We start from the raw sequence: 10,297 nt of genomic DNA, 5'->3' as shown, positions 1-10,297 counted from the left end.
GAGGTAGCTGCCCAGAGTGGCACCTCCAGTGAGCAAAAGCAGCAGGCGCAGCTCTGCAGACATGGTGCAGATGCGGAGCACAGCTGCCAGGGGCCCTGCCCAGGCTTGGTCGCCTGCCATGGGCTCTTCTGAGGCCTCCCTGTCCGTGGGGGGGGAGGGGGGCTCGGTGGGGTCCTGCGGGGGGGGGAGGGTCTGGTGGTCCCCTTGCCTGTTCCTCTTGTGCACAACTTAGGGCCCTGGAGGAGCAGGTGAGGGAGCTCCAGGCTGAGGTGAGCAGGCTGAGGGGGATCAGAGATGCAGAGGATGAAATTGTTGCCTATTTCTGTTCTCTGCAGGCCCGGTTGCTCGCTGTACAGCCTGCACAGGAGATGCATCCAACGCAGGAGTGGCAGAAGGTGTCCAAATCTAGAGCTGCTAGGCCTAGAGTGGTGGAAGCACTGGCAGCTGTGATGGAGAAAGACAGTGAAATTGCCTCCAGCGGGGACGATGCCACTCCCCACATGATAAAGAATGGGCAGAAAGTGAACATCAGCAAGAAGAAACACTGGGTCTTCGTCATTGGAGACTCCGTCCTACGAGGACTGGAAGGTCCCATCTGTTGGCCTGACCCTGTGATGCGAGAGGTCTGCTTCATGCCTGGGGCTCGGTTTAGAGACATCACGGAGAGGATCCCGGCCTACATCCAACCTGCAGACCAGTACCCCATGGTTGTTATCCACGTGGGGAGGAATGACGCAGCCAGGGGCTGCATTATGAAGGATTTCAAGGCTCTGGGGGACAAGCTTAAGGAGAAGGGGGCGCAGGTGGTATTCTCCTCTCTTTTTCTGGTGAGTAGGTGGGGACAGTGACATGAGGCCTGCATTGGCGAGGTCAACCAGCGCTTATGCAGTTGGTGCTGCCAGTCAGGCCTCGAGTTCCTTGATAATGACCCATGCTTTTGGCCAGGGGACTTGCTGGGGTTGGAGATGGGCTTCACCTCTCTCCTAAAGGCAAGCATGTCTTCTCTTCCAGGTTGGCTGATCTTGTACGGCGAGCTTTAAACTAGCATCGGCAGGGGAGGGGGCCTCAGGAAGATGAGGCAACACCACCCGAGCAAGACGGGTGACAAATGCAAGGAGTGCCCAGGTAAGAAATGGGTCCAAACAGTCTCTCAAATCGGAGGGTGGTGCACGCAGCTAGGCAAGGTCTTAAATGCCTATATACCAATGCTCATAGTATGGGGAATAAATAGGAGGAATTTGCCCTCAGAATAGCCAGTTCAGACCCAGACATAATAGGGCTTACAGAAACGTGGTGGGATTCATCCCACAACTGGGCAGTTAGCATTAGGGGCTATAGGCGGGATAGAGAAGGAAGGAAAGGTGCGGGTGTGGCGTTCTATGTCAAGGAGCAATACACATACTCTGTCAGCAGAATGGGGTCAGAGGAGGGGCAAGCTGAAGTGCTCTTGGTCAAGATACAAGGGGGTCGTGGGGAGAGGGATCTAACGGTGGGGGTCTACTACAGACCCCCCAGCCAAGGGGAGGAGCTGGACCGGGAATTTTCGGGCCAGCTTGCAGAGGCACTTAAGCCGAAGGATGTAGTTGTCATGGGTGTTTAAATTACCCAGACATCTGCTGGGAGGAACAGTCAGCCAGGAGGTTGCAGGCCTGGACCATTCCAGGAGGTTCCTGGCCGAGATACAGGACCTCCACTTAATTCAGGAGGTGCACAGTCCCACCAGAGGAAATGCCCTGTTGGACCTGGTCCTGGCCACAGGCAATGACCTGGTAAGGGACCTCCAGGTCCTTGACCACCTGGGTGATAGCGATTATCGCTTGCTGGAATTCACCATCCAGCGCAGGGTGTCAAGGGCCTGCAGGAAGGCAGTAGCCTTAGACTTCAACGAGTTGAGGAGATTAGTGGGAGAGGCACTGGGGTTCTTGAGAGCAGGGGAGCTCAGTGGCCAAGATGAGTGGTCGTTCCTTAAGGAGACAATACTCAGGGCCCAAGGGGTGACCATCCCAACATGAAGCAAGGGGGGCAAGAGTGCCTGAAAGCCCCCTGGCTCACCAAGGGTGTCCGGGAATGCCTGACTGCCAAAAAGGCAGTGGACAACTGGTGGAAGGGGGGTGCTACCTCCTCTGCTTGGGCCTGTAGGGGGGCTGTCAGGAAAGCTAAGGTGGACATAGAGCTAGGACTTGCATCCAAAATCAAAAATAATAAAAAGTCCTTTTTCAAATATGTAGGGAGGATGAAGAAAGCACCAGGAAATGTGGGGCCCCTGTAAGATCCTCTGGGCAATCTGGTGGTTGCGCCAGAGGAGGAAGCAGACCTTTTTAACCAATTCTTCACCTCTGTTTTCTTGTGCAGAGACTGGGACTTCTCCACCGTGATGCAAGATGGACTTGAGGGGAATGCCTCCAGACCTCAGGTTGGGGAGGACTGGATTAGACAGCTTCTGGAGGGGCTGGAAGTGTTCAAATCAGTGGGTTCAGATGCTCTCAACCCCAGGGTGTTGAGGGAGCTAGCAGGGGTTATCACAGGGCCCTTGGCACGGCTTTATGAATACTCATGGTGCTTGGGCCAGGAGCCAGATGATTGGAAGATAGCCAACGTGGTCCTCATCTGTAAAAAAGAGAGGACCTGGGCAACTATAGGCCTGTGAGTCTTACCTCAATCCTAGGGAAACTGTTTGAGAAGATCATCGTGGAGCACATCTATGATGGGCTGGTCTCAGGGATGATGCTCAAGGGCAACCAGCATGGTTTCATTAGGGGCAGGTCATGTCAGACCAACCTGATTGCCTTTTATGATCAGGTCACAAAAGCATTAGATGCAGGTGTCACTGTGGATGTAGTCTTTCTGGACTTCAGCAAGGCCTTTGACACCATCTCCCACCCCATCCTCATTAAAAAAAACTAGGTGACTGGCATTGATGCCTACACAGTCAGATGGGTTGCAGATTGGCTCAAGGGTCATACTCAGAGGGTGGTGGTAGATGGGTCATATTCAGCCTGGGGGGAAGTGGGCAGCGGAGTCCCCCAGGGCTTGGTCCCTGGGCCTGCGCTGTTCAATTTCTTCATCAGGGATTTGGACAATGGGATGAAAAGCAGCCTGTTTAAATTTGCTGATGATACCAAAATTTGGGGTGAGGCGAGCACACTAGTAGGGAGGGAAAGACTGCAGGAAGACCTGGATACATTACAGGGGTGGGCTAACAAAAACAGGATGCGTTTCAATACTGATAAGTGCAGGGTGCTGCACTTGGGCAGTAGTAACCAGCAGCACACTTATGAGATGGGAAACTCCCTTCTTGAGAGCATGGAGGCGGAAAGGGATCTTGGAGTCATTATTGACTCCAAGATGAACATGGGTGACAATGCGAGGTCACGGTTGGCAGAGCTAACCAGACCTTGTCATGCATCCACAGGTGCATCTCAAGCAGGTCCAAGGTGATCCTCCCCCTCTACATGACACTTGTCAGGCCACAGCTGGAGTACTGCATCCAGTTCTGGGCGCCCCACTTCAGGAGGGATGTGGACAACATTGAGAGGGTCCAGAGGAGGGCCACCTGCATGATCCGGGGACAACAGGGCAGACCCTACAATGAGAGACTGCGGGACCTGAATCTGTTCAGCCTTCACAAGAGAAGACTGAGGGGGGACCTGGTGACCATCTATAAACTCACTAGGGGGGACCAGAAGGGTTTGGGAGAGACCTTGTTTCCCCTAGCACCCCCTGACATAACAAGGAATAATGGCCACAAGTTGTTGGAGAGTAGGTTTAGATTAGACATCTGTAAGAACTACTTCACAGTGAGGGTGGCTAGGAGCTGGAACCAACTTCCAAGGGAGGTGGTGCTGGCTCCTACCCTGGGGGTCTTTAAGAGGAGGCTTGATGCCTACCTGGTTGGAGTCATCTGAGCCCAGTTTTTTCTCCTGTCCAGGGGGCGGGGTCGGACTTGAAGATCTACAAGATCCCTTTGACCTGACTTCTATGATTCTGTTATTCTCACAGCATTGTCTTGTCACTATGTCTCAGTCAGTGGGCCTACCCACCTCTTCTTCCACCTCTTCAAGTGTCATTGTCTTCTCTCTCCTGATCTTGGGCTGAGGCTGTGGAAGGCATCCAGCTGGAGGGGAGTCTGCTCCAGCTGAGCAGCTAATTAAAGCAGGGGCACCAGGCTCCAAGAAACTGCACAATAGGGAGCAGCACAGCACCTGCATTCCTAGTAGCATGGGGAGAGGGCCAGCAGGGTCCTGGAGCCTCAGCATTTGAGGGGCATGTGTTTTGCCTCTACAGGACTATCAATGAGCCTGTCTGGGCAAATGCCAGATCTGACCTCTGTCAGAGCTGGAGTGCAAAATGTCTGTACCTCTGAAAGGGAATCCCTTCCTTCCCTCTGGTATTTCCAGTCTGGAATAGTTCAAGAGGGGTGGAAAGACATGAGTTTGCCCCACTCTGGAGAGACTTGGCAGCTCAGGGAGGGTGTTTGGGGTGAGGAGTTGTGCAGCTGGTCTCTGTATCATTCACCAGGCCACACCAGTTGCTTTGGAGTTTGAATTCAAACCACGACAGGACTTGGTTAGGATTCCAGACTTTTTGTTCACCTCATTTGTTAGTAGCTTCAGATATGAAAGCTGTGGACGGTGCATAAAGGACTGGCTGATGTGCAGGGCTCCAAGCCAGCTGCCCATTTTCAGCCCTCGTCCTCTGCAGACCTGCCTGGATGTTAACACAGAACAAATCTGAGAGGTAACTTGGGGGGGATAGCCAGGATGTGCCAGTCAGAACAGGCTCAGGTCATCTCTGTGCAATAGGTGGTGGTGTGGGAACAAATATCCTCCAAGATGGAAGTGTGATGAATGTGTCCTAGTACACCACAACAGTGTAACACATCCTTTGTGCTACAGTCAGTGGCTCCCACTCATATTGGAGCCTCATCATATTGGCAAGAGACAGGTTCTGACAGCAAAAGCTTAAGAGCTAAATGAACTCAACATGCAAGGGTGGGAGGATAAGAAAAAATGTCATTGCACAGCTGGGGTGCTGAGGTACAGAGAGAATAAATGAGTACTCAAAGTCACACAGCAAGTCTGTGGCAAAGCCTAGCATGGTACACACAACACACTTTTCCCTCCAAGGAAGTGGGGTTGAAATGCTTTAGTTGCAGGGTGGGGGGCACTGTAATGCTATCCCCAGTTCGAAACTCCAGTGCTGTTGGGGGTGGGGGTTCGCTCAGCCTTTGAAGAACTTTGTCATTTACCTGTGTAGCAGGAAGGCAGTTGTTGCTGTAGTGCAGGGGTGGGCAAAACGGCAGATGTGGCCAGCAGTTGGACTCCATTTCCCAGCAGCCCTTGCCCATGTTGGTACAGCCAGTCTCCATGGAAACCCCAGTGCCAGGGCTGGGGGCCATGACAGTTTGGGGCTAGGGTTTCCATGGAGACCAGCCCCAGCCCTGCTGGCAGGGAGTGCAGCTGGGTGGGGAGCTGCTTTTTCTGCGGTGGCAGTGTGGTCTGGAGCCAGGGCAGAGCTGTGAACCATTGCTTGCGTGTCCCTGATGGGGCATGCGGGCAGCAAATTGCAGTTCTGCCCTGGCTTCGGACCACAGTGTCACTGCTGCAAGATCACAGCCCTGGAGCAGCTCCTCACCCTGCCAGTACTGCTGGGGCTAGTCTTGATGGTAACCCTGGCCCTGTGCTGTTAATGCCCCACCATCTGCTGGGGTCTGTATGGAAGCTGGCTGCAACAACGTGGGCAGGAGCTGCTGGGAAATGGAGTCTGCCATGGGCCCAATCTGGCCCACAGACCAGACTCTGCCTGCCCCTGCTCTAGTGGCAGTGGTATACTTGAATCCCCTCAGCAAAGTAGTTACACTAAGGTATGTGAATTGTGGTTGTATGCACCATTCCTGCAAACACTTTAGTGATAGTAAGTGAGAAAACATTAGGTGCCATTCAGACTTCACACTGTCACATTCCTGAGCCGCTTTCTGGAGAGGTGAGGACAGGAGTGAGTGTGGAGAGACCTGGGGACAGCATCTTTGAGTGGAGAAATAGTTGAATAAATCCCACCTCTACTAAGAGATGTATCCTACAGACCTAGGGCTGGAAGACTGGGTTTGTGAGACCCTTGGAGCTGTTTGGCTGAGTTGGGATAGTAACCAGGCTAACATTATTGTTGGTGCTATCTGTTGACTGCTCTCAGGTTGTGTGCTTTTTCAGTGTCTGGCCTTGGAACCCACCCTGTTAGCAAACAACAGGATGAGATCTGTTAGGAACACTGCTTTTGGAGGGGACTGCAAAAATAAATGCCAAGGAAGTCTGCAAAGAGCTGTAGAGAGACCTTGCAACTGTCCCAACATCCAGTAGGAAAGGAGTAAGCATCTAGGAGGATGAGGGGGAAAATAGCCAAAGGATTAGTTCTGGTGGGTGTAAGTGTTCAACCTGAATTAGCATCCACATGGATTTTCATATTTTTTTAATTAAAATATCTCTGTCTATCTATCTACATCTTTAGGGGGGGTGTATCTATATATCCTCTATCATAGACTTCCATTGCACCTTTTCTTTTCCAAACCACCTTAATAAACCTGTGCGCCTGTTACAATAACCGCACCCGCTCCCCTGCGCCCAGGCACACCCACCCTCTGCCGTTCTCTAACCCAAACACAGTCTCTTAGTCCCGGCCCCAATTTGGGGTTTCCCTTCTCAGTTCATTCCCAGTCCTTGTCGCCGTCTATGTCACTGTCATATCCACTGCTGCTGATTGTTGTTGTCTTCCTCGCTGTCTTCAGGTCCAGCATAAGCTAGAGAGACTGGGGCATCTCAGGTCCTCAGAGAGAGACAGTGTTAACAAGTGGGTGGTGAGCACAGGCACTTACTACATTCATGGTGGGATCACATAAATCAGTTTGAAATGCCAGAACCTGATCTAGGAAGGAGTCTCCAGAGCGATGAAATGTCTAAATGTCATCAGCTCTTTAGAGATAATTAGAACCAGAGAAGCAGCAGGAGGTGAAATAGCCCAGAACAGCAAAAGAAGAGGAACTGTGGGTCTTGGAGAGTGTAATGTCTCCAGGCTGCCACTGGGGGACTGAGGGCCAGAAATACCTTTCTGGGTATCTGGATTTTTTTGAGGGAGTGGAAAGGGTGTTCTCTTGAGTCTTGCAGGCAATAGAGCCTAGAAGGATTGTATCCCCCTACCAGAGGAGGTTCCTTTGCTCCAGTGCTGCCCACACACAATTTTGGGTCCAGGACAGATTCTTAAGTTAGGTTCCCTCTGATGCCCAACTCCTTCATAGTTACATAATTGAGGATTCTGACTGGTTTTAGTTGTTTCTTGTTTAGTTGTTTCTTTTAAGCCATATTGTGGTTTTAACTTAAACTTTGATGTTTTCTGCAAAAGCTGTTTGTGACCCATTACCCAATTTGATCAATCTGGGTTTCCCAGACTGCCTAAGTCCAGGACAAAGTCCCTGGTTATCTTCCCTTATGGGTGGTGCTGCTTTCTTCCTCATTAATCTTCAATGTTCTTGATCAGAAAACAATAAATGGATAAAGGGCTATATCCTCTGTTGCCTTCCTTTCCTTGCCACTAGAAGGGGTGGGAGACTCCCTGAATTTGGAACCTGAGCTCAGTTAATCCATGCAAGGGAAAACACTATCACTTGCTGTTAGTGCTAGCATTTACTTGAGTGAGAGAAGCCCAGTACCACTGTGGTTCTTTGGTTGAGCTCCATGTGTGGAGTTCCCTGGCCTGAAATTACAGTTTAATGAGTGAAAACTGAGGTGGATTGGTAGAACAACTTGGTATGGGGTCCGTGGCACAGAGCAGTATGCCCTGCAGGTGGGAGGGAAGTAATTTAGAGTTGTAGAGAGGAGAGCACAAGCCAAGAAGCAGCCAGGGAGCTGGTAGAGTTGGGAAGGAAACTAAACAGCTTCTGCTGTGCAGTTAGTTTTATCAGGTCAAACTGCTTTTCCTCCATCTGTTTCTTCCTCTGACTTTGTGCCTTTAGTTTGAACAAAGTTTTCTGGTCTACATTGTGGAAAAGCCCCAGGTTGGTATGACTGTTGAGAGCAAAGAGTAGGAGTTAGATTCTTATGTATGGGTGAAATCCTGTACACTTTACTCCATTAAGTGCTAATTTGACTTCTTGGATTTGAGTAAGAGCCTTAGAATGAACCTTGCCTGGCATGACTCCCTGTCAGGGTCAGCTGTACTGTTCCCTGCAGACACAAATGTCTTTGGGAGAAGCCAGCATTTCAACCCACTTGGGCCCCATGGCTGTGGGGTCCTTCGGTCATTGGCTGGTGCTTGTTTCTGGGGTCAGGCTTTGTATGTGCACATTGTGCTGGATTTCATTGTACTGAAAGTGGCCTCCACTTTCCCAGCTGCAAAGTGGGAGAAGGCCTTTCTGGGAGCCAGGAGAAGAGCTGTTCTCAGGGTCATCCAGAAAAGTGTGCACAAAAAAGAATGCTCACAAAAGCTCCAGGAAGCCCTGCATTCCTCTCCTAGCCTTTTGATGGTGGATTGTTTTCCTGACATGCAGACAGCTTTCCAATAAAGGGTATTTCCCAGAGGCTAGCTGTCCTGATCTCAGAGAGATGACAGGCCCCCCTACTTCTTCAACTGTCTGTAAAGGCCTTGTCACTCACCACACTCCCATCCATACACTTCTCCAGGCTTCAAGCACAGAAAGCGCTGAGGCCCCCTCTTCCAGGGAAGATGACCACAAAGTCTGTTTCCTGCAAAATACTTTCAAAATGGTGTTTTTCACTTTCAGGCAGGGGCAGCTCAGTGGAAGAGCTGGGTTCCAAGTAAATCAAAAGCCAAGAAATAGGCAAGGACAGAATGCTACATATCAGGGTGCAGGGCAGGATTCTGCCCTCTTTGCTATTAAACAGTGCAAAGGAAGAAGTTCCTGCCTCCTTTCTGAGGAATCCATCCCCAGATCAAACTGCTCTCACCAACAGACTTTTCTTGGTGTTAGGCCTCTAAGTGTTCTTTTTGCTTTTGAATCCAGTCACTCCTACCATCTTACCCCTATGTGACACCTCTCTCCATAATACATTGCCCCCTTCTTGTATTTGGAGAGGTTGTTAGACATACTGATGGTATTTCTGAGTCACTCTTGAATGATTCTACCTAGTCTCCTCCTCATTTTGCTGACCTGTCTGGTATCAGTGTGCCCATACAGAGCACTGGACTGGATCATCTCCTCTCATATGTGAGGGTGCTTTTTTATACGTGCCCTTGTTACTGTATAATTTACTCTCTTCTGCATCACACCATTAACAGGGCAGGAACAAATCTCTTTTTCCACCATAGAACCGCAGCCTCCTCCCTTATTAACTCTTTAAGCAAAGTACTTCTCTACAGTGAAGTAGTTTATGGAATTCATATAGGATGCTCCTTTGGAATGTGCATTTCTTGGTTCAAACGTAAACACAAAGCTAATGCCGCTTTACTGAATTAAAAGCATTAATAGCAGGCACTGAAAAGAGCTTTGGCGAGATACCAGCACCCTAGCTTTTCCACATGCCTGGAGATGGGGCAGGAATCATGCTAACTTCCTCCTTGGGTTAGAAGAGACTGGAGCCAGTGGGAAGCACTGTTTTAAATAATAGTGGATATCACTTTGTCCTAGCAGTTCCCCTTAATCTTGTAATGACCCCCACTCCTTGCGGCCAATCTCCCCTTGTTTTCATGAAGTATGATGCTGTCTTGCTGAATGTTCCAACCAAGTCACTAAGAGCCATGTTGACCCTCACAGCCTAGAATCTACTCAGAGGCTGTAGATCAAATAGAATAAATCCAGCCTCAGCATAAAGACTACAACACAACCCTGCTGACATAGGCGGGCACGGGGTGGGGGATGTGCCCCCCCCCAACAGGGCCGCCGCTGGCACTTGCGGAACTTCACCAGATCTGGACCCACTGCTGACGCTGGCAGTGGTGCCTGCAGGTGTCCCCCAGACTTGGGAGGCACCAGTCACCCATGCCTGCTGAGGTCAGTGAGAGGTGCCCCTACTTACCCCTGGTCTGGTTTTGGCAGCGTAAAGATTGTCCTGCCAGTACATTGGAATTTCTGTAGAGTGACATGAGATTGAATCCCAAGCACCTTCTTACTGGGGATCTCACAGCACTCCTCGCCCTTTACTGAATTCAGCTCCCTGCCTGCCTTCATGTCCTTGGTGTAGCCTGGCTTTCCTTCTTCCTTCAAGGATGGGAGAACCAATTCCATGAGTGTCAGAGTGTTTGCACAGCATCAGAAACCCCTCTGCAGAGGAGGTTGTGTGGGAACAAACCCTGC

General features: G+C 50.7%; 1 protein-coding gene across 2 annotated transcripts in view; it reads left to right on the top strand.

Annotated features, from left to right (window-relative positions):
* LTBP2 (latent transforming growth factor beta binding protein 2) overlaps positions 1-10,297 on the top strand; it is a 175,048-nt gene that overhangs the window by 9,940 nt on the left and 154,811 nt on the right. The window contains exons 2-4 of one of the 2 annotated variants that reach the window (XM_090033684.1): positions 336-827; positions 1,012-1,125; positions 2,353-2,413. In XM_090033684.1, coding sequence (XP_089889810.1) covers positions 2,382-2,413 — 32 coding nt within the window. In that variant the 5' untranslated portion in view covers positions 336-827; positions 1,012-1,125; positions 2,353-2,381. Of the gene's footprint in view, positions 1-212; positions 828-1,011; positions 1,126-2,352; positions 2,414-10,297 lie in introns of those variants that run through there. The other variant, XM_090033685.1, reaches the window with a different exon arrangement.

Source organism: Crocodylus siamensis, chromosome 2 (assembly GCF_052110815.1).
Source record: "Crocodylus siamensis isolate JL-2025a chromosome 2, ASM5211081v1, whole genome shotgun sequence".
In the NCBI taxonomy this organism is placed as follows: domain Eukaryota; kingdom Metazoa; phylum Chordata; order Crocodylia; family Crocodylidae; genus Crocodylus; species Crocodylus siamensis.
Note: the sequence above shows the minus strand (reverse complement) of the source record. Positions and strands in the feature narration are given on the sequence as shown.